Genomic DNA, 25,076 nt, shown 5'->3' with positions numbered 1-25,076 from the left:
TGAATGCACATCAGCCTTCACAGGTCCAAAAAGAGAAGACACATCTTGCAAAGCATAGAAATATTCCTTCCTCTACCACACAGAACTCCTCTCTGAGCCCTCACTTTAGAGGTCATGTTTGAACTAAACTCCTCTCTGTTCTCTGTCAAAAAGTCACTGGGGAGAAATGATATTTGAGGATGCAGTACATATTCCAATCTCAGTGCTTAAGTTAGATTCCTGTTTCAGTTTAGGTCACCCCAAAATTACCCACTTTAGCCTCTATAACGTCACCCTTCACAGAGGTGCCTTCATTGAGTTTCATTTCATTACTATGTCCATTTATTGACAGTATGTACAAGCACCAGACGTAAATAACATTGTTGTGATTTTTATAAAGACTGTTGTTACAAGGTTGAGTGCTGTGCCTTTAAATGTTCCTGGTGATAAAATCTTTTTAACAATTTAGTATCAAGAAAAATTTGTCTGTTAGAGCATGAGGGAAAAAATAGCAATTTTCTTTCTAAGTTCCAGCTAGAATTTAACAGTTCTGTCAGTTTTGAGCATAAGCAAAGGTGGCATTAGCAGTTCCTGTGACTCTGTCCACAATAGAAATCACATTACCATTGTAAGAGAGACCTCAAAATATTACTATGCCTATTGTAACTTTTTTTTAAACAGCAGGTTCTTATTAGTTATCTATTATTTTTATTTTTTTATACAGCGGTTCTTATTAGTCATCCATTTTATACACATCAGTGTATACATGTCAATCCCAATCTCCCAATTCATCACACCACCACCCCTACCCCCGCCGCTTTCCCCCCTTGGTGTCCATACGTTTCTCCTCTACATCTGTGTCTCTATTTCTGCCCTGCAAACCAGTTCATCTGTACCATTTTTCTAGGTTCCACATATATGCGTTAATATACGATATTTGTTTTTCTCTTTCTGACTTACTTCACTCTGTATGACAGTCTCTAGATCCATCCATGTCTCAAAAAATTACCCAGTTTCGTTCCTTCTTATGGCTGAGTAATATTCCATTGTATATATGTACCACATCTTCTTTATCCATTCGTCTGTTGATGGGCATTTAGGTTGCTTCCATGACCTGGCTATTGTAAATAGTGCTGCAATGAACATTGGGGTGCATGTGTCTTTTTGAATTATGGTTTTCTCTGGGTATATGCCCAGTAGTGGGATTGCTGGATCATATGGTAATTTTATTTTTAGTTTTTTAAGAAACCTCCATACTGTTCTCCATAGTGGCTGTATCAACTTACATTCCCACCAACAGTGCAAGAGGGTTCCCTTTCCTCCACACCCTCTCCAGCATTTGTTGCTTGTAGATTTTCTGATGATGCCCATTCTAACTGGTGTGAGGTGATACCTCATTGTAGTTTTGATTTGCATTTCTCTAATAATTAGTGATGTTGAGCATCTTTTCATGTGCTTCTTGACCATCTGTATGTATTCTTTGGAGAACTGTCTATTTAGGTCTTCTGCCCATTTTTGGAGTGGGTTGTTTGTTTTTTTAATATTGAGCCGCATGAGCTGTTTATGTATTTTGGAGATTAATCCTTTGTTGATTCGTTTGCAGATATTTTCTCCCATTCTGAGGGTTGTCTTTTCGTCTTGTTTATGGTTTCCTTTGCTGTGCAAAAGCTCTGAAGTTTCATTAGGTCCCATTTGTTTATTTTTGTTTTTATTTCCATTACTCTAGGAGGTGGATCAAAAAAGATCTTGCTGTGATTTATGTCAAAGAGTGTTCTTCCTATGTTTTCCTCTAAGAGTTTTATAGTGTCTGCCCTTACATTTATGTCTCTAATCCATTTTGAGTTTATTTTTGTGTATGCTGTTAGGGAGTGTTCTAATTTCATTCTTTTACATGTAGCTGTCCAGTTTTCCCAGCACCACTTATTGAAGAGACTGTCTTTTCTCCACTGTATATCCTTGCCTCCTTTGTCATAGATTAGTTGACCATAGGTGCGTGGGTTTATCTCTGGGCTTTTATCTTGTTCCATTCATCTATATTTCTGTTTTAGTGGCAGTACCATACTTTCTTGATTACTGTAGCTTTGTAGTATAGTCTGAAGTCAGGGAGTCTGATTCCTCCAGCTCCGTTTTTTTCTCTCAAGACTGCTTTGGCTATTCAGGGCCTTTTGTGTCTCCATACAAATTTTAAGATTTTTTGTTCTAGCTCTGTAAAAAATGCCATTGGTAATTTGATAGGGATTGCATTGAATCTGTAGATTGCTTTGGGTAGTATAGTCATTTTCACAATATTGATTCTTCCAATCCAAGAACATGGTATATCTCTCCATCTGTTGGTATCATCTTTAATTTCTTTCATCAGTGTCTTATAGTTTTCTGCATATAGGTCTTTTGTCTCCCTAGGTAGGTTTATTCCTAGGTGTTTTATTCTTTTTGTTGCATTGGTAAATGGAAGTGTTTCCTTAATTTCGCTTTCAGATTTTTCATCATTAGTATCATCATTATATAGGAATGCAAGAGATTTCTGTGCGTTAATTTTGTATCCTGCAACTTTACCAAATTCATTGATTAGCTGTAGTAGTTTTCTGGTGGCATCTTTAGGCTTCTGTATGTAGAGTATCATGTCATCTGCAAACAGTGACAGTTTTACTTCTTCTTTTCCAATTTGTATTCCTTTTATTTCTTTTTCTTCCCTGATTGCCATGGCTAGGACTTCCAAAACTATGTTGAATAATAGTGGTGAGAGTGGACATCCTTGTCTTGTTCCTGATCTTAGAGGAAATGCTTTCAGTTTTTCACCATTGAGAATGATGTTTGCTGTGGGTTTGTCGTATATGGCCTTTATATGTTGAGGTAGGTTCCCTCTATGCCCACTTTCTGGAGAGTTTTTTATCATAAATGGGTGTTGAATTTTGTCAAAAGCTTTTTCTGCATCTCTTGAGATGATCATATGGTTTTTCTTCTTCAATTTGTTAATATGGTGTATCACATTGATTGATTTGCGTATATTGAAGAATCCTTGCATCCCTGGGATAAATCCCACTTGATCGTGGTGTATGATCCTTTTAATGTGCTATTGGATTCTGTTTGCTAGTATTTCGTTGACGATTTTTGCATCTATATTCATAAGTGATATTGGTCTGTAATTTTCTTTTTTTGTAGTATCTTTGTCTTGTTTTGGTATCACGGTGATGGAGTCCTCATAGAATGAGATTGGGAGTGTTCCTTCCTCTGCAATTTTTTGGAAGAGTTTGAGAAGGATGGGTGTTAGCTCTTCTCTAAATGTTTGATAGAATTCACCTGTGAAGCCATCTGGTCTTGGACTTATGTTTGTTGGAAGATTTTTAATCACAGTTTCAATTTCATTACTTGTGATTTGTCTGTTCATATTTTCTGTTTCTTCCTGGTTCAGTCTTGGGAGGATATACCTTTCTAAGAATTTGTCCATTTCTTCCAGGTTGTCCATTTTATTGGCATAGAGTTGCTTGTAGTAGTCTCTTAGGATGCTTTGTATTTCTGCGGTGTCTGTTGTAACTTCTCCTTCTTCATTTCTAATTTTATTGATTTGAGTCCTCTCCCTCTTTTTCTTAATGAGTCTGGCTAATGGTTTATCAATGTTGTTTATCTTCTCAAAGAACCAGCTTTTAGTTTTATTGATCTTTGCTATTGTTTTCTTTGTTTCTATTTCATTTATTTCTGCTCTGATCTTTATGATTTCTTTCCTTCTGCTAACTTTGGGTTTTGTTTATTCTTCTTTCTCTAGTTCCTTTAGGTGTAAGGTTAGATTGTTTGAGATTTTTCTTGTTTCTTGAGGTAGGCTTGTATAGCTATAAACTTCCCTCTTAGAACTGCTTTTGCTGCATCCCATAATTTTTGCATCGTCGTGTTTTCATTGTCATTTGTCTCTAGGTATTTTTTGATTTCCTCTTTGATTTCTTCAGTGATCTCCTGGTTATTTAGTAACGTATTGTTTAGCCTCCATGTGTTTGTTTTTTTTATGCTTTTTTCCCTGTAATTCGTTTCTAATCTCATAGCGTTGTGGTCAGAAAAGATGCTTGATACGATTTCAGTTTTCTTAAATTTACTAAGGCTTGATTTGTGACCCAGGATGTGATTTATCCTGGAGAATGTTCCATGCGCACTTGAGAAGAAAGTGTAATCTGCTGTTTTTGGATGGAATATCCTATAAATATCAATTAAATCTATCTGGTCTATTGTGTCATTTAAAGCTTCTGTTTCCTCATTTATTTTCACTTTGGATGATCTGTCCATTGGTGTAAGTGAGGTGTTAAAGTCCACCACTTTTATTGTGTTACTGTCGATTTCCTCTTTTATAGCTGTTAGCAGTTGCCTTATGTATTGAGGTGCTCCTATGTTGGGTGCATATATATTTATAATTGTGTTATATCTTCTTCTTGGATTGATCCATTGATCATTATGTAGTGTCCTTCCTTGTCTCTTGTAACGTTCTTTAAAGTCTATTTTATCTGATATGAATATTGCTACTCCAGCTGTCTTTTGATTTCCATTTGCATGGAATATCTTTTTCCATCCCATCACTTTCAATCTGTATATGTCCCTAGGTCTGAAGTGGGTCTCTTGTAGACAGCATATATATGGGTCTTGTTTTTGTATCCATTCAGCAAGCCTGTGTCTTTTGGTTGGAGCATTTAATCCATTCACGTTTAAGGTAATTATCTATATGTATGTTCCTATGACCATTTTCTTAAGTGTTTTGGGTTTGCTTTTGTAGGTCCTTTTCTTCTCTTGTGTTTCCTTCCCACTTAGAGAAGTTCCTTTAGCATTTGTTGTAGAGCTGGTTTGGTAGTGCTGAATTCTCTTAGCTTTTGTTTGTCTGTAAAGCTTTTGATTTCTCCATCGAATCTGAATGAGATCCTTGCTGGATAGAGTAATCTTGGTTGTAGGTTCTTCCCTTTCATCACTGTAAGTATATCATGCCACTCCCTTCTGGCTTGTAGAGTTTCTGCTGAGAAATCAGCTGTTAACCTTATGGGAGTTCCCTTGTATGTTATTTGTCATTGTTCCCTTGCAGCTTTCAATAATTTTTCTTTGTCTTTGATTTTTGCCAGTTTGATTACTATGTTTCTCAGCATGTTTCTCCTTGGGTTTATCCTGTATGGGACTCTGTGCACTTCCTGGACTTGGGTGGCTATTTCCTTTCCCATGTTAGGGAAGTTTTCGACTATAATATCTTCAAATATTTTCTCGGGTCCTTTCACTCTCTCTTCTCCTTCTGAGATCCCTATAATGCGAATGTTGTTGCGTTTAATGTTGTCCCAGAGGTCTCTTAGGCTGTCTTCATTTCTTTTCATTCTTTTTTCTTTATTCTGTTCCTTAGCAGTGAATCCCACCATTCTGTCTTCCAGGTCACTTATCCGTTCTTATGCCTCGTATTCTGCTATTGATTCCTTCTAATGTAGTTGTCATTTCAGTTATTGTGTTGTTCATCTCTGTTTAATTGTTCTTTAATTCTTCTAGGTCTTTGTTAAACATTTCTTGCATCTTCTCGATCTTTGCCTCCATTCTTTTTCTGAGGTCCTAGATCATCTTCACTATCATTATTCTGAATTCTTTTTCTGGAAGGTTGCCTATCTCCACTTCATTTAGTTATTTTTCTGGGGTTTTATCTGGTTCCTTCATCTGGTACATAACCCTCTGCCTTTTCATCTTGTCTATCTTTCTGTGAATGTGGTTTTTGTTCCACAGGCTGCAGGATTCCCATTGTAACTTTGAAATTAGGATATTACTAGTTGTTTGACCTGCCACTAGGTATTAATATTTAGTACATTATTAAAGAATTATAGATATTATACCAGAAATTTGTTTTTTTCAATATTATTTCAATATAATTTTTTTTAGTGGGGGAGGATAATCTTGTATTATTTTATGCATTTAAAAACATTTTTCTGAGTAGGGATCCACAGGCTCACAAGTTAACCAAGGGGTTCCATGGCAGCAAACATTCCATTCTCAGTGGCCTTCTGGGCACATGTGCATATAGGCTTCCTGGCTCCCTTAGGCTTGGTTCAGATGGTCAGAAAGCTGTGGTGATAATAATTAAAGAAATACAGTTGACTCTGGAACACCATGGCTTTGAACTGCACAGGTCCACTTATGCATGGATTTTTTTCAATAAATATAGTACCTGTATTTTCATTTTTTAGATCTTTAACTAAGTGTGGAGAAAATTTGTGTTTGATTAGAGATCACAGTATGTGGCATCAAAAGAGTCCTGATTCCATTCAAACTGTTTCAGCTTCCTGCCCTTGGTTGAGTCATGTACTAATTCTTTTGTTTTTGAGGCCGAGATAGCGCTATGCAGATATTTTCACTGTGAAGGGGATCAAGGTGCCCCTGACCCCTGTGTTCAAGGGACAACTGTGTATAATGGAAAGTACACAGAAGTACATAAAGAATCAAATAGACAAAATCCCATTACCTAACATTGTATATAGCTAACAGTTTAGTATATTATTTTCTTAGTACATTTGACCCTTGAACAACATGGATTTAAACTGTGTGGGTCCACTTGTATGTGGATTTTTTTCCATAAATACATACTGAATTCTGTACAATCCTTGACTGATTGAATCCATGGATATGGAGTGCCGACTGTAAAGTTATATGTGGGTTTTTAACTGTGCAAGGCCGGGGTGTGGTTGACGCTCCTAACTCCTGCATTTTCCAAGGGTCACTGTATTCTTTTTTCTAAGTTGTGTATGTGACAAACCATCCCAAAACTTAGTGGCTTAAAACAATGACAACTCTTTAGCTGCTGATTCTGTAGGTCAGAAGTTAAGGCCGGGCTCAGTTGGGTGGTTTTTCTGTTTCAGGCTGGTTGCCTCATCTGTCTGTGGTCAGCTGCAGAACAGCTTGCCTTCTTTTGGCTGGGTTCTCTCATATGTGTAGGGCCTCAGCTTTGGTCAGTGTGGTCTCCAACCTGCCAGCAGGATAACTTGAATTTTTTCACATGACAGAATCTGGGGTCCCTAGGGAGACAGCGGAAGTGTGCAAGAGGCTTTGAATTTGCACACCGTTACTTCTGTTGTATTCTTTTGGTCAAAGCAGGCTAAGCCACAAGCCTAGCTCAGATTTGAGGGTTGGGGAAATAGACTCCAGCCCTAGATGTGAGGAGCTGCAAACTCACATTTCAGAGAATGTGGAAAGAGGAAGGTGTGAAGGTATGTGAGCATTTTTGCAATTTACTGCAGTGTGTATGCGTGTCATGTGTGTACACATAGGAAAACTGAGAGCATATGCAATTATACATTCTGCACTTTTCATCTTCAGATAGGCTCCAAATCCAAGTTGCTAATTCAACTCTGTGATTATACTGGGTAGATTAAATGAAGTGCCTCAAAAGGTATGTAGAACAGAGGAGGTTCTAACTCAATAAGTCAGTTAGAAAAGAAAGAAATGTAACTTCTCTGGGAACTGCTTGAATTCCATTAGTCTCACTTCCTGGTTAGTTTTATTTCTCCTCTGATTTCTTTCTACGTGTGTTCTCCTGGTTGATGATACCAAGGCACTTGTGGTGGGCGAGCATCTGCTTCTGGGCCCCACTTCAGCCTCTCACCAGCTCTGAGATCTTGGAAAAGTCACTTGACCTTGTACCTCAGTGACTTCATCTGTTTAATGAAAATAACAACTGCTTCACAGTAATTGGAGAGTTTAATTAACTCATGTGTATGGACATGTGTTGGTAACATATCTGTGTTATGTGTACCAGTGACTCTTTGATGCTTTTGCAAAATGTCTGTAACATTTTCTGAGTTAACATTTTTTTTTTCACATCCCCAGAATTTTGAACTGGTTCTAGCTTTTCTTTAAGTCGTGTTTTTTCTTAAACCACTGTTTGTTGATTTCTGCTAAGTGCATGTTAAAGAAAATGTGACTTTCACCAGCCTTAGCCTGTGCACTAATCTTAAAAAAACATAGCCACTTCTATAATCTGATTGAGCCCCTTGCATAATGTCCGTCTTCTCTGATCAGAAATGACATTCTTAACATCAATAGATTCTTAGGCTTTTCTGACAGGAAATATTATTGAGGATGTATAATCAGTTATGGGATATGCTTGTCAATAAATTTTTCCTGCAAAAATAAATCAGAAATCATATTAAAGTAACATTATGAAAAAAATCTGTTTTCTTTAGTACTCCCCATGAAATGGTCATGCTTGAGGCTTATGAAAATTTGTATTTAGATGAAGGCTGTATATTTAATTTGTGTGCTGGCCATGTTTCCAACCAGCCAGTTTGCATAAATTTCGTGTCCTAGCAGGAAGAAAGTGGTTGTGGTCTAGAATCAACCTTTTCTCTGTCAAGTCTTTGTCACTTTTCTTTTCCCTTGACTGGCTGCTTCTACTTTCCAGACCTTGTGAATCTCACTATAAACCTTCTTTATTTCCTCCCCTTACCTACATACATGTCTACCCACCCTAAGAAAGAGGAACTTCTTCCTAAAACTCCCCTTTGTTTCTTTTTGCCCTTTTCTGGACAGTAAATAATTAGAATCAATCTTCTCCCATTTAAAAAATGTGTCTCTACCCCTCCTCACAGTTCATTTATTTAGTTTTTTCGTGTTCATTCATTTTTCCATTCATTTATTCATTCATTGTTCATCTGACAGCAACAGTGTTGTATGCAGTGTACTGGGTGCCACAAATAAAAAGACAAAGAGGTCCTGGCACTGACCTGTGGATTCTGCCCTGTTATAGGAGGGATAGTCAGTGAAAGTGACATTTGACCAGAGCCTTAAGAGAGTTGTAAACAAAGGCTTTGAGAGCCTTGGTGGTGGAGGGAGGAGACCACATTATTATGCCTTCCTTCCTAAGAACCATAGCTATGTGCCCCTGTTTGACAAGAATTAGAGTCAGAAGGGGATGAGATAAAGAGCAGGACAGTGATTATTTAGAGCTGGATTGAGCCTTGTCATGTGAAACCAGGGTGCTGCACAGTTGTATATGCTAGTTACTGGGGTACGGTAGGGAAGAGTGGTTTATTAACCTGGGGCTAGGTTCTCACATATGTTCTCCAGTTCTTAAAATGAAGCCAGTTAACAGTTGCCGAGAGCCAACTGCCTATGAGTCTATGCATTTTATGTACTTCATCTTATAGGAAACCTTTAATGTAAGTATTATTGTCCCTTCTACAGATGAGCAAACTGAGGCTGCTAAAGGTTATGTAACATCCCCAAGATCACACAGCTAGGAGGAAGCTGAGCTTATAATTCAAATCCAAAACATTGTTTCCTTAGAGGGTGCATTCCAATTTTAATAAAGTATGCACAATGAAACTATTATCATAGTAAAACACAGTATGTGCAATTCTGACTATGAGTGTTTTTAAGGTGGTTTGACAAAGAGGGACAGCATTTGCAAAAATATGCTGCCAACATGAAGCCTTTTTTGGCCCTAATCCAGGTCACTAAGGACCACTGTGTTCAGCCAAACAAGTTGCAACCTTCGCCTCCTCAGGTCAGTTGTAACTGATACAATCTTTTTTTTTTTTTTTTTAATTTATTTATTTTTGGCTGCATTGGGTCTTCGTTGTTGCGTGCGGGCTTTCTCTAGTTGTGGTGAGCGGGGGCTACTCTTCATTGCGGTGTGCAGGCTTCTCATTGCGGTGGCTTGTCTTTTTGCGGAGCACGGGCTCAAGGCGCACGGGTTTCAGTAGTTGTGGCACATGGGCTCAGTAGTTGTGGCTGGCGGGCTCTAGAGCACAGGCTCAGTAGTTGTGGCGCACGGGCTTAGTTGCTCCGTGGCATGTGGGATCTTCCCGGACCAGGGCTCGAACCCGTGTCCCCTGCATTGGTAGGCAGATTCCTAACCACTGCGCCACCAGGGAAGCCCTAATACAATCTTAAGCAGCAGTCATGGGCCCAATTTTGGAGTTACAGAACTCTGCAGACTGTGCCCTCACTTGAATTTATTATTACATCTAAGTTGTTCTTTTACTTTGAAAGATTAGATATATTTAAAGGGGTTGGGCAGAGGAATGAAGTGGGAAACTAGGGAATTATTTTGGCATATGTAGGGTACTGTGGCCTAGCTGTTAAAGATTTCTCCTTCAAGCAAAGTACATTTAAATCACTACAGGCTTCTTGCTCTTGTCCTTTGTCAAAATGTTTACACAGCTAACTACACCTAAAGGCACAGAAAAATTTCCCAACCAACCTAGCAATCAGTAGGGAATGATTTCAAGAAGGAAAATATCCTTTTGTTTTGTTAGGCATGTGAGAAACTAGATGGCAGAGCTCACTCTACAAGGAGGGGACTCTTAGGAACACGTTTGGGAGAGAGTTGGCCCTCTGCCCAAGTCATGCGCATCTTTGTCTGTAGGCCCTCATCTCCCACCTGGAGATGCCCCTTCTCCCCTAAAAGCCACACAGACCTGGATCATTTTTCTTCTATGCTTAGTCCTCTCAGTGGCTTCCTTAGGCTCACAGGGTAATATATAGACTCCTTAGGATGGCATAAGAACTGCTCTACTCTCCTCTTCCCCCATAGCCTGACCTCTGGGCCCCAGGCCATTTCTAAAGTCTTCTCCTTCCTCCCCTCTTCCCCTCCCACACAACAGTGGATCTCCTGCAGTTCCCAGAACAGAATGGGCTGTTTCCTGCTTCTGGGCTTCTGCTCATGCCCATTACTTGGTGCTTCATTGCTCTCCTCCCCTAATTCTGCCTGTGAGTATGAAGACATGCTGTAGATGGCATGCTAGAATATCACCAGTCTTGAATCATGCCACCTGTAAGAGAACTTCATGGCACGTACCTTTGTGGGCCTGTTCCAGGGAACAGGAATCAAGTCTTAGTCGTTTTTGTTTGAGTCCCCAGCACCAGGGGAGGTGCTTGGTGTCCACTGGCTGGCAACACATGACTGTTGAAGGAATTAGTGAATCATTAACTCTCTGGGCATTTCTTCTTTGGTTTCCAGAAGGAACAGATGAAGCATAGCACTTTATATGTTTCCTACAAGGTGTTTTAGCCTTTTTTGAAATTCAGAGAAAAAATAAGTAAAACCTCTAATTAAACCAAGATTCTGAATTGATGACACTTTATTTCCCAGTGATGTTATAAATACCGCTGCCAGAAAACACTGGGGTTTAATGAATCTTGGCTTTCTGTAGGTTAGGGGTGACATGTCAGACTAATGTTGGTATCTTGGGGATCTTGAGACTGTGCCTTCTAGGGCCCATTTAGCAAAGGTCTTGAACCTTCCCAAGTGCTTGATTCAGGGCCCCCCTAGTGGGTCAGAGCTTGTGGCATCAAAAGAATAAGGGTGATGAATGAGACTTGGAGCTGGGGGGTAAAAGGGACTGAATGTTTGAGAGCAGACTTCCTTGTAAGATGTTGACTGCCCTCTCCGCCTGGCAGGAATGGGGTTTGTATGAGTTCCTGACAGGGGAGCAACAGCCTTATTCTGAAAAATAAAACAAAGCAAGCAAGCAAGCAAACAAACAGAAAGCCCCAAATACAGCAAGCTAACGTTTCTGGAGTGCTTACTCTGAGCCCAGCACTCTGCCAAGCATTTCCTGAAGCATTTATCCTGAAGCCTTCTGCTTCCATAGCATGACACAAGTACTCTGAGACCTGGTCCATGGTTTTCCATGGTTATACATATGTGCATGTATACCTGTAGTGTGATAGTGTGTGTGTGTGTGTATGTATACATATACACACACACACACATATATCTACATGCATATATTTCTTTGCTCTGTCTTCTGAAAGGGTCAAGAAACAAAGGTGCTATTGTAGTAATAAGCACACCTAAGCACCTGGATCTTATTCTCTAATATCACTGCCCTCTAAAATGAACCACACTTCTCAGGGAAATGTTAATTCCAGGGCTGAGGCAAGATGATCTTGAGACATCTTGTTAGGCCAGAAAGTAAGGAACTGATAAAAAGTAAAAAGACATCTTAAGGGGCACAGGAAAACAGATTGAAGAGGCTTCTATTGGCCAAATCTGAGATAATCTGAGCACCAAAATTACTAATTATAGTATGAATTCTAAACAGTTGGGGAGGAGGAATTAATAATTCCATACTGATGATGGATGGATGGATGGATGGATGGATGGACGGATAGATGGGGGGAAGGTAGGAGATTTTTGCTTAATAACTGCCAGGTGCCAACTAGTAAATGTGGAGGGAGTGCTGGAGCAGGAAAAATCAGCATATCATCACCATCATAGTAAAATTGGATCAAGCAAGACTCATCAATGGTTGCTAAATCTAAGCAGAAATGTGGAGGAACAGGATATTTACATGGTGTTAAAATCCCTCCCACAGATTGCTTATTAGTTGGAAGGGAAAAATAGTCATTACAAAATGAAGAAATTGGACTACTCTTTGACCAGGATCAAAATTAAAATCACCATTGAAAGGTGGACAAACATGTGCCTCCAGATGTGATATCCTGAGAAGAATACAACATTGTCTCTGTGGTATTCTGGCCAGGAATGTATAACCTGAATCTAATCATGAGGAAACATCAGACATATGCTCTACTGAAAAAGCAGGGGGAGGGAGAGCTGTATCCTTCAAAAGTATCATGATCATAAAAGACAAAGAAAGGCTGTGGAAATGTTCCAGATTAAAGGAGGTCAAAGAGACTTGGCAACTAAATGCAGTTTGTGACTCAAGACTGCATCCTGTACATAAAAGATGGGGGACATAAAGATCGTTATTGGCTCACTTGACAAAATTGGAATATGCATGGTTGATTAAAGTATGGCATCCATGTTAAATTTACTAAAGTTAGTAACTGTACTGTGGTTATGTAAAGGAAAATCCCTGTTTTTAGAAAATACACACTGATGTATTTAGGTGTTAAAGCCCATGATTCTGTGTAGCTTATTCTCAAATGGTTTGTGGCGTGCACACACACACAATTTTATATATACTTAAATATACACATATGTAAAATAGAGAATAGGCAAAAAAAAAAGGGAAATGGTAAAATGTTAACAATAGCAATAAATAACCATAGATGAACCTGAGTAAAAGGTCATGAGTATATGTATGTTTTTGTATTATTCATATTCTTGCAACTTCTGTTTGAAATTATTCCCGAATAAAAGGTTTAACAATTAAAAGTGTATATCATGGGGGCTTCCCTGGTGGCGCAGTGGTTGAGAGTCCGCCTGCCAATGCAGGGGACACGGGTTCGGGCCCTGGTCTGGGAGGATCCCACATGCCGCGGAGCAGCTGGGCCCGTGAGCCACAGCTACTGAGCCTGCGCGTCTAGAGCCTGTGCTCCGCAACAAGAGAGGCCGTGACAGTGAGAGGCCCACGCACCACGATGAAGAGTGGCCCCCACTTGCCGCAACTAGAGAAAGCCCTCGCACAGAAACGAAGACCCAACATAGCAATCACTCAATCAATCAATAAATCTTTAAAAAAAAAAAAAAAGTGTATATCATGACCACACCAATGATGTTTTCTAAGTAAATATTTCTTTTATTTTCTGTTCTTTCTCCTGTTTCTTTTCTCTCTTCTTTCTCTGCCCCTTCCTTAGAAGTCCAAGGCTGGCGAGAAGGGCATAGCCGTGGGGCAGACGGTCATCACGAAGCATCGCAACACCCGGTACTACAGCTGCAGGGTGATCGCTGTGACGGCGCAGACCTTCTATGAGGTCGTGTTTGATGACGGCTCCTTCAGCAGAGACACATTCCCCGAGGATATAGTGGTGAGTAAGGTCCTGGGTGCCTGCTCCCCAGTTTACTTTTTGTGTAACTAAACCAGCTGAACCTCTCGGGAATCTTTACTTAGGCTCTTGAAGTAACTCATTTCAGTTAATATTTGATTCAGGTGTTCTGTTTTCCTACCACAAAGAGTATTGTTTTCTAGGAGGTTCCTTAGTCGTCATTATTCTAAATAGTAGATGAACTTAGACTCATCTTCCCAAATCCTTTTAACTAAGTGAAAAATGTGTGTGGTCAGAAACATAAAATGTGAATTCACCTGTTCTTTTCTGTTACGAAGTGTTAGCGTATTTGAATTCCTTTATTCTTTTTCTTTCTGCTTAGCTGGAGAATGTGGCTTTTATTAATCTGACCTGACAGTGATATCTGTGATCAGACAGAAACATCTGTGGATGTTTCATATGGGAGTAACAAAAATCACGCAAGAAAAAGGCTCTGACTTTTACTGAGTTTCTTAACTGTGGTCTGGAGTGGGAAACATGCGTGCCAGTCTGTCTGTCTGTGTGTCTCAGGGACTTGCTTTTGAGCAGGATGTTTCATAAGAAAAGCACTTTCAGCAGAAGGTTTTTTGAAACTGAGATCCAGTCAGATAACTGAGACCAGGGTTAGTCTTCTGGTCATCTTGTTATCCCTTCTTCATTTAAGGGAAATGTCCATCTGGGGAGCCAGCCCTCACTAATGTAACTTCTGCCTTGTCCTGGGTCTGTTGATGATATGCCCTTGTTTGTATTTGGAAAGATGTTTTTCTTTAAAAGTAATAATTATGCATTATGTGCAACTGATAATTAAATGTAACCTTATGAGGTTGCTCATAAATATTTCTAGAATTTTGGTCTCCTGGGGCCGAAGAAACATTGATTCAGTTAGCTTTGTTAGGCTTACTTCTCTATGCCTTTAAGAAGGACAAGTATGTAAACAAAAGTTACCTTATTTGAAAGATTTTAAAGCAGATGAGTTTAAACACATTAAAAATCCCAGGACTTGATCATACACCAAAAGGGTGAATTGCGTTTCTTTGCAGAATTCCACCTGGAGCTTTGCTTTACTGCACTGCCATTGCTCTTCATAAGCAGCAGCCCTTAGGTACCACGCTCCCCTTGTTAGACTAGGCCACCCCTTCAAGCACGCAGTATCTGCTGTGTGCCAAGCGTCACACTGGGTGCTGGTAGAGATAATGAGAAAGAAGGTGTGATTCCTGCTCAGTCTGGGGGGAGGCAGGCTGGTAAATAGGTGCTTTCTAGACAGTGCGATAAATGCTATAAATGAGCCAGAAGCAACTTCCCACCTGTTGGGGTCAGGAGACTCGAGTCCGAGAGTCCACAAGGTCAATAAGGGCTGACACTGCCGGACATGTACCACATACTGCCAGGACTGCTTCAGGAGCTTGACACACATGAATCATTTCGTCCTCACAACCTTACATGCTTACAAGCCAGATTTTCTACATCTGGCTACTGAAGAAACTGAGGCACAAAGCAGTAAATAACTTTCTCAAGGTGACCCACAGCTAGTTAAGTGTCAGAAAGCGTATTCAGTCCCAGAGTTGGGCTCCAGAGCCTCTGTTCTTAACCCCTGGGAAGAAAGGACACTTAGAGTGGAAGATGAAGAGGTATGTGAGGGCAAGAAAGGCAAAGAAACGCACAGGCTCTCGTCAGCCCTGCCCAGCCTACACACTTATTTCAGAATCAATCAGCCTTCTTTTGAGCAGGCTGTCAATATTGAGCCAGCCAAAGAGAGAAAACTTTGCTGGGGAGCATATTGGGGATGGGACAACAGACTTCTGAGCACTGATCCCAAAACCTGAGCAAATAGTTAGGTCTTTATCCATGAGGGTATTTAATGAATCCTAAATTCCCTTTCACTTCACGAGCCTCCACACACCCAGTTGGTCTTAAGCTTTCTTGGATTGTCTTCAACTTGTACGTTGGAAAAAAGTGGCTGTGATCCTAGGAGTTTTTTGAATCCACAAGCCTTCCCTTTGATAACTTCGGTTCCCACTCTCTGTGAACCCAAACAAGTTTGGTTTAAAGTATTTGTGGGTGTTGTGAGAACAAGGCTCTAAAATTTATAAGATTGTTCAGAAGCACCTTGGCATTTAAATCAACAAGAATGGAAAAGCAAAAATTCTTTACAGCTTGATTAGCTATTACTTAGCGTATGTGATAAGAATGTGCGGTTTAGCAGTGGGGTGTTTGTGTGTACGTGTGTGTGCGTGTACGTGTGTGTGGCCACAGCTCTAGCCTTGGAGGGAGGCGGTGCTCATGGTGGCGTGAGTTAATGTAGATTGGAGAGGGGCGTCTGTATGAATTTGTGTGAATGATAATATTTTTCAGGGAAAAGAATTATAATTGTCTTTGAGTAGGTCTTCTCTCTTTCATCCAGCCTTTCCTCCCTCGATATTCCCCACTGCCCTTTCCTGTCTGGTACATTTTTGGTTACTTGTTCCAGGCCTCTTACACCAACCAAGTAGGAATATTTGTCATGCTGTATTTTCAAATTTCACATACTGTCTAATAATGTCACCGTTTGTTGGCTGCTGTGGCCTCTTCCTCTTTGTTCTCTTGGTGCTGAATGAGACATCCCCAGCTTTCCTTCTTTGGTGGCTCCATAGGGAAGCTTTTATTTTTCCTTATAATATTGTATTAGGGTTCTCCAGAGAAATAGAACCAGTAAGAGTAGTGTGTGTGCGTGTGTGTGTTTAATATATTACAAGTAAATATGTATAATATGTATGATTTATTATAAGTAGTTGGCTCATGTGATTTTGGAAGCTGAGAAGTCCCAAGATCGTAGTCAGCAGACTGAAGATAGGAGAGCAGATGGTGTAATTCTAGTTCAAGGGCCAGCAGGCTCAAGACCCAGGAAGAGCTTCAAGTCCAGAGTCAGGAAAAAACTGAGTCCCAACTCAAAGCCAGTCAGGCAAGAAGAATTCCCCTTTATTTGGGAAAGAGTCAGCCTTTTTATTCTCTTCAGGCCTTCCCTTGGTTGCATGGGCCCTAGGAGGATCGTCTGCTTTGTCTTATCAATTCACATACTAAAGTCATCCAATAACACCCTCACAGACTCACCTCGAATAATGTTTGACCAAATACCTAATATCTGGGCGCCTGTGGCCCTGTCAAGTTGACGCATAAAATTAACCATCACATATGTATTGTCCTGGGGCATTTTAGGAGACTGCTTACCTTGTGGTGCCAGAAGCGCTGACTCATAGGCAGAATGTAATTTCCCTTTCTGTAAAGCAGCCACACTGTTTTTGTCGGTTTGCAGCACTCTGTAGATCCACTCCATTAGCTATGTGCTCCGTCCTGCTCATCATCCAGGTTCCCAAAAGGCGAAGTCATGGATTTTATAAAGCAAGCTTTTAAAATTTAAAGGACTGTCAGGGATGGATTGGGGTCTGTGTTTCCCACCGAAATTAATGAAAGCTACATGATTAAATGCCCTCATAGTATGTCAACTAGACTTCACTTGGATATGGGGAATCTGATGTTATATTTCAAAACATAATGTATGTGTATAATTATGTATGTTATAAATATATTCACATATAAATCATATATATATATTTTAAAAAATGCTTTGCTGAAACCCTTTGGAGAGATAGGGGTTTTGGGAAGCATGAGCCACCCATTCTTGCGTGGCCCTGCAATAAACCTATCTTTGCTCCCCCCCAGAAAAAAAAAAAATCGTACTCATTCTCATATGTGATATAATGTAACTACGTTTATATCACCGTTTTTCAGCCCATATGGGTTAATTCTTATGATTGTCCCACTTCCACTTTTGATATCCATCAACATCAGAACTGTCTTCTGGGAGATGGGAAAGCTACTTGGTTCCCTAATGGGGAGTTTCATCAGGACATAAGAAAAATGTGACCAGGTCTGCCTCTGTCTCAGCATCTTGCAGATTGTGGCAGAATAATTATTTGTGTGGAAACATTAAATGTATTCCATATTCCTCAGAGAAATCTTGTTTTCATTAGATAATATACCTGTGCCATCTGAAGCTGGGGGTAGAAAATGATTTTTTCTTCTGTTTGTCTGAAAACTCTCTAATCCACACAATGTGCTTAATCGGGCGTGAGTGCTTCTGGGAAGGCCCTTTCATCAAATGCAACATGACGTCAGTGTGACTGGCTAGTGGAGAACTAGCTTCTCTAAGCTGCGGGTACTTGCTAACTAGAACTGCCGTAAGGGTACAATTTCAGTTTTTTAACTATGAAAAAATCTAGAACATCAAGTTTAATTATCCCAAAGTGTTTATTTACATATAACATAGTCTTTTATGAAGCCTGATGCTTTAGTAAAGAAATACATTCCCTTATTTATAGAATCACTGATTATGATCACTTTATGCTCCCAACAGAAGAGAAACCTTTAATGCAGGCTGGCCTATCCATGTTTGAAAATAAATTTGCTGGGCATTAAAATGCCTTTGTTAGGGTTATGTGACTAGAGGGAGTGTTTGGAGTTGTAGAGAGAAACATTCTTTGGACTACCAGAAAATTTCTTTCCAGACCTAGGTACTTTATTTCTGTGATAGCCAGAAAAATGTCCCAAATCTTTTCTCTCAACAGTACACCTGCAGGATATGTGTATTGGCCCAGTTAAACACAGCATGCAATCTGTAGCTGTCAAGGGAAGTAACAAAAGATGTATTGCTACACGCCTCCATCTGTCAGTCTATGAAATTGCGACACACTTCCTGATGAATTTTTTTGTAGTCTCCTACTATTTTGATGGGAATGAAAGTTGCCCACAGGAGAGAATTCAACGGGCATGGTGATTCCAGGGCCCCTTATTACCTTTTGCTAAAACCTGGGATCCTCTGGCATGCCTATGATGACCCTAGAATGATGGCTGCTTCCCTTCCTCTGCACTTGGAGCTCATTTCGAGGGAGGAAGATGGTGCAGTGTGATCCGGATAGTTTTAGGACAAGCACTTAACATTCACCACTGGGCTTGAGAAGAGAAACAGGACCATTTAGAAATTTGACAGCAAGAGTCCATCACTGAAATTTCCATGAAGACTTGCTACATTTTTCAGCGTCCTTTGAAATGTGAAAAAAGCACGAAAACTGTACACTTCAGGATTCTAGGGATGGACTGTCATGGCCTTTAGTTTTTGTGGGCTTTACAGTGCAAACTGAAATTCTTAAAGCTAATTTTTTCCTCAGTTATAGGCAGGTTGCTCAAACCTGTTTGAAGCCTGTTTTTTCCCCCACTAAAAAGGGAATAATAATTTATACCTTCTGAGGTTATTGAAAGGACTAAATGAGCTAATTTACCATGTAGCTAAATGCCTACATGGTAGGCACAAAATCAAAATTTTTAGGTAATTAACTTCAGTCTGTAGAACTTTTTTTTCCCTTTTTCCTCCCCCATCTAGTTTACGCTGCCCTTTTCTGGTCTTGATGAAATTTGGTTAGAAGATGTGTCCTTAGAACTTTATTCCTACTTGTTAGGTTAAATGGGTATCTGTACAGGTGAGATTTCATTGAGTCAGATTATTGTTTCCACTTGCTGTAAAGCAGTCCTGGCATCTTTAGACTTTATAATAACCCAGTTCTCTGCATTTGTGCATGTATTTTTCTGCATGTTTAAAGTGTTATTTCATTGGCTTTTCATGACAAACCCGGCTCCAGAATAAGTTCGTGCTCATTTCATAGATGTGATACTTGCCAAGTCACAAAAACCCTATGATTTGTGCGAGTTCCCCAAATTAGGGGTGACAGAGTCAGGTGCAGAATGTAGGTTGGCCCCCTGCATTCCATTGCTTGTTGCCTCTGTGCTTTGGGGCACCTTTCCAGGAAGTCTGCTCTCTGTGACTTCAGCGTCGCTGTGGTAGAAGACCTTGTACCTAACTGCTCAGGGTTCAGCACCTCCACAAGGCCCCACTTGGCAAGTGTAGGCGTAGGGGTGACTCTGGATGTTCAGGATACAAAAGAAAGTATCTGAGGGTGTTTGAGAAACTAAGGAAGTTTTCCAAGAAACTCTATCTTATCTTATAGGATCCTGGGAAGTGTTTTTGGATTCCTGTTGGCTTCTAGATTGTGAGGTACCCTGGATTTTTAAGTCAGGTGGAAGTCACGCCCCATCCCAGACCATCTGTGTTATGTGTGCTCCAGACTGATGCTCCCCCCACTCGCCCCCAGTCTTGATTCTTCTAGAATCAATGGAATTTGCCAGAGAAGGCTCCAGGAACTTTTACTGGTTTAGGATTCTGTAGGTGTGGCCCACATGGCATTTAACTGCTCAAGAGGGGCACCCTTGCTTCTCTTTCTTGGCTGTAGAGCTGAGAGTCTGTGAGGTGAAGGGCTTTGCTAAATTCCTGTTGATTTTTACATCCTTGGGAAGCCTTTTATATATGTAAAAAAAAAAAAATCTGTTATTACTTTGATTTTAATCAATATTCAGTTTAAAATCTACTTTTTTAAGCCTTCAAATTCAGCTAACAAATTTTCTTATTTATAAATCTAATAATTTTTTACATAAAAATTTAGAACAAACTCATTTGTTCCTTGATTAATGTTTATATAATGTATAAATTGATAGATCAAATTCTAACCATTTTACATTTAAGTAAGCAAATTTCCTTGGACATCTTAACTATGCTTATAGGTTTAATATATGTAATTCTCACAAATGTCACAATTTTTTTAAGCACTCAGTGTCCATAATGCTAATAAATTAGACATTAATTTAGTAGTTCAAATTCTTCTGTTTTAAACATCTTCAAAAAGCAAACAACACATACAGCAGTACAATATTTATAAAGCATATTACTGCACCTTTATATAAACACAGTTTACATTGGATAATCTGTTAAATACAATCTGTATTTAAACACATTTTAATGGTAGATAAGTAAATAGAATCTACCCACCAAGGGGGAGTAGTATTACTATATTGGCTAGGCGTTTACTAAGAAAAAATAATCAAAGAACCTCAAGGCCGTTCAGAGGCATAGAGTCTGGTTATATCTTTGAAGACTAAACCTGCAGTTGCTGGGCAGGGGCTCCTAACTAAGGTCAGCTTTCATCTGATTCTTCAACTCTCTAAATTATGTGCTCTTCACTGAGGCTCTAACTAGTTTCATAAGTTTCATGAACTGTCTCAAGTTGGTGGGGGTGGGTACTTACCAGATCCTGGAATTTTATTCTCTTTTGTGTAATTCTGGTGTGGCTTTTTGCCTTGAAACCTGGGGCATACTAATGGAATGTTGAAGCCCTTATTTGAGTTGGGCTCCCTTTCTGTTTTATAAATTGTATGCATCTCTGCCCATGATTCTGTAGCTATCATATTGACAATTTCCATTCAGCATTGTGATCCTCTGAAGAAAAGTATGTCATTGCCCTGGTGTCCCATGCAGGATATTAACTAGTTGCCCTGAAGACACAATGTCAATTACATTTTTCTTCAAATACATACCTCCTTCACTTGACAGTATTTCTCTTATTTCTCTTTTGGCAATTATCTCAAGGTGATTGGTTTGAGGAACTTATTCCCAGGAGACAGTTTTTGGTGTTTCTTTCCCATCCTTTTCTTTCCAAGGGAACTCAAAGGTATATAGCATCTCATCTTCACTCTAACAAGATAAAAATAACTACATTGAACTTGGGGGCAGTGTTATTAATTTCCAGGACTTTATCGTCTCTTCTCAACGCAGGGCTTAACCCAAGGGTGGCAGTCACCATGATCCAAATCTACCCGTGTTTGGGAATATCCAATCATATCATTCTTTTTGACCTATGTATTCAGTGCTGTTTTAGGCACCATGGAGGATTCAAGATGTGTAAGCATAGGTGAAGGAGTGATCCTGGTTGTTCTGGAGGCAAAATAAAATACCCAAGTGGGTTTGAAAGACTAAGAAAAATGTTGTTATCAGAAACAGTCTATGCTATGGGATTCTGGGAAGCTCATGGATTTTCTTTTCTTTTCCAAGTTTTTAAAAAAATTTATTGAAGTAGGTGATTTACAATGTTGTGTTAATTTCTGCTGTACAGGAAAGTGATTCAGTTGTCTATCTATACACATTCTTTTTTATATTCCTTCCATTATGGTTTATCATAGAATATTGAATATAGTTGCCTGTGCTATACAGTAGGACTTTGTTGTTTATCCAGTCTATGTATAATAGTTTGCATCTGCTAATCCCAAACTCCCACTCCATCCCTCCTGCACCTGCCTCCCTCTTGGCAACCACAAGTCTCTTCTCTGTGTCTTTGAGTCTGTTTCTGTTGCATAAATAAGTTAATTTGTGTCATATTTTAGATTCCACATACAAGTGATATCATTTGGTATTTATCTTTCTTTTTCTGACTTATTTCACTTAGTATGATAATCTCTAGGTCCATCATGTTGCTGCAAATGGCATTATTTCATTCTTTTTTATGGCTGAATAGTATTCCATTATATATATGTACCACATCTTCTTTATCCATTCATCTGTTGATGGACATTTAGGTTGTTTCCATGTCTTGGCTATTGTGAATAGTGCTGCTATGAACATAGGGGTGCATGTATCTTTTTGAATTATAGTTTTGTCCGGATATATGCCCAGGGGTGGGACTGCTGGATCATATGGCAGCTCCATTTTTAGTTTTTAACAGAACCTCCATACTGTTTTCCATAGTGGCTGCACCAATTTACATTCCTACCAACACTGTATGAGGGTTCCCTTTTCTCTACACGCTCTCCAGCATTTGTTACTTGTAGATTTTTAAATGATGGCCATTCTGACTGCTGTGAGGTGTGGTACCTCATTGTAGTTTTGATTTGCATTTATCTAATAATTAGTGATGATGAGCATCTTTTCATGTGCCTATTGACAAGCTGTATGTCCTCTTTGGAGAAATGTCTATTTAGGTCTTCTGCCCATTTTTTGATTGGGTCATTTGTTTTTTTGTTATTGAGTTGTATGAGTTATTTGTATATTTTGGAAATTAAGCTCTTGTTGGTCATATCGTTTACAAATATTTTCTCCCAGTCTAGGTTGTCTTTTCATTTTTATTATGGTTTCCTTTGCTGTGCAAAAGCTTATAAGTTTGATTAGGTCCCATTTGTTTATTTTTGCTTTTATTTCTATTGCCTTGGGAGATTGACCATTGATCATTGGTATGATTTATGTCAGAATATTTTGCCTATGTTCTAGGAGTTTTATGGTGTCATGTCTTATAATTAAGTCTTTAAGCCATTTTGAGTTTATTTTTTTGTATGGTGTGAAGGTGTGTTCTAACTTCATTGATTTACATGTGGCTGTCCAACTTTTCCAACACTGCTTGCTGAAGAGACTGTTTTTTTCTCCATTGTATAATCTTTTCTCCATTGTATAATTTTGCCTCCTTTGTTGAAGATTAATTGACTGTAGATGTGTGGGTTTATTTCTGGGCTCTCTATTCTGTTCCATTGACCCACATGTCTGTCTTTGTGCCAATACCACACATTTTGATTACTTTATCTTTGTAGTATTGTCTGAAGTCTGAGAGGGTTATGCCTCCTGCTTTGTTCTTTTTCCTCAGGATTGCTTTGGGAATTCTGGGTCTTTTATAGTTCCATATAAATTTTAAAATTATTTGTTCTAGTTCTGTGAAAAACACCAGGGGTAAGTTGATAGGGATCGCATTAAATCTGTAGGTTGCTTTGGGTAGTATGGCCATTTTAACAATATTAATTTTTCCAATCCAAAAGCATGAGATATCGTTCTACTTTTTTGAATCATCTTCAATTTCCTTTATTAATAGTTTATAGTTCTCAGCATATAAGCCTTTCACCTCCTTGCTCAGGTTTATTCTTGTTTTTTTTTTTTGATGCATTTTTAAAAGGGATTTTTTTTTTTTAACATTCCCTTTCTGATATTTCCCTGTTAGCGTAAAGGCATGCAACCAATTTCTGTATGTTAATCTCGTCTCCTGCTATCTTGCTGAATTTGTTTATCAGGTCTAGTAGTTTTTGTGTGGAGTCTTTAGGGTTTTCTATATATAGTATCATGCCATCTGCATATAATGACAATTTTACCTCTTGGGAAGCTCCTGGATTTTCAAGTCAAGTGGCCACAGAGACATTATAGTGATAGAGACCAAGCTGATGAAGAGATACCTCTTGTTATGAGGCCACCTCGGCTTTGGGAATTCATGCCCCATCTCAGCCCATTTGTGTTCTGTTTTCATCACTGATGCCCCTTACATCCCGTCACCCCAACCAGGAGCTGATCTGAAAGATTTTACAAGAAAAATACCCAATGAAGGTTGTTGAAAATAAGTTCAGAGACGGAAGCAATGGTGATGGACCAGAGGGTTGAAGGAAGTCACTTCAGGGAGGAGAGAGATGAACTAGGTTACTGACTTGTAAGAGTTCTTTGTGTGTTTTAGATACAAGCCCTTTGCCAAATATTTAGCATTTTTTCTCCAAGTCCGAATAATATTTCATTGTATACAATATTTTGTTTACCCATTTGCCAGTTGATGGCTGTAAATCCAGTTGATTAGATTATTTCTAGTTTGGGGGCTATTATAAATAATGCTTCTATGAACGTTTGCTTTCAAGTCTTCTTTCAAGTCTTTGTGTGGACATGTGTTTTCATTTCTCTGGGATAAATATCTAGGAGTGAGATTACTAAGTTATATGGTAGATACATGATTGGCTTTATAAGAATATGCCAAACTGTTTTCCAGAGTGGCTGTACCAGCAATGCGTGAGGGTATAATTTCTCCACACTCTTACCAACACCTGGTATTGTCAGTCTTTTGGATAATAACCATCCTAGTGGGTGTGTAGTAGTATCTCAGTGTGAGTTGAATTTTTATTTCCCTGATGACTAATGATTTTGAGCATCTTCTCAAGTGGATATTAGCTATTCATACATCACCTTTGTTGAAAAGCCTATACTGATATTTCACTTTTTTAAAAATTGAGTTGCAAGTTTTTTTTTAAATATTCTATACATGAATTTTTTGTAAGATATGTGATTTGCAAATATTTTCTCCCAGTTTGTATGTTGTCCTCACTTTCTTAAAGGTGTTTGAAGAGCAAAAGTTTTAAATTTCAATGAAGCTTATTGTATCAATTTGTTCTTTGTGGATCATCCTTTTGGTGTCATATTTTAAGAAATCTTTGCCTAACTGAAGGCCACAGAGATTTTTCTCTTATATTCTCTTCTAGAAGTTTTATAGTTTTAGGTCTTACATTTAGAGCTATAATCCATTTTGTGTTAATTTTTGTGTGTGGTGTGAGGCCAGGGTCCAAGTTCCATAAAATGAAAACCATACAACCTAACTTAATCAATTAATTGTAAGGATTGAGAGAATGTCTATAATCATCATAGTGCAGCAACTTTTACATAGTAGGTGCTGAAAAAAACGTCA

General features: G+C 39.0%; 1 protein-coding gene across 8 annotated transcripts in view; it reads left to right on the top strand.

The window, feature by feature from the left end:
- KDM4C (lysine demethylase 4C) overlaps positions 1-25,076 on the top strand; it is a 443,948-nt gene that overhangs the window by 358,058 nt on the left and 60,814 nt on the right. For all 8 annotated transcript variants that reach the window (XM_082404367.1, XM_082404366.1, XM_082404370.1 and 5 more), the window contains one exon: positions 13,522-13,692. In XM_082404367.1, the coding sequence (XP_082260493.1) occupies positions 13,522-13,692 (171 nt within the window). The remainder of the gene's footprint in view (positions 1-13,521; positions 13,693-25,076) is intronic.

Source organism: Balaenoptera borealis, assembly GCF_965194805.1.
Source record: "Balaenoptera borealis genome assembly, chromosome: 8".
NCBI classification, from domain to species: Eukaryota; Metazoa; Chordata; class Mammalia; order Artiodactyla; family Balaenopteridae; genus Balaenoptera; species Balaenoptera borealis.
This window is presented reverse-complemented; position numbering and strand designations above follow the sequence as displayed.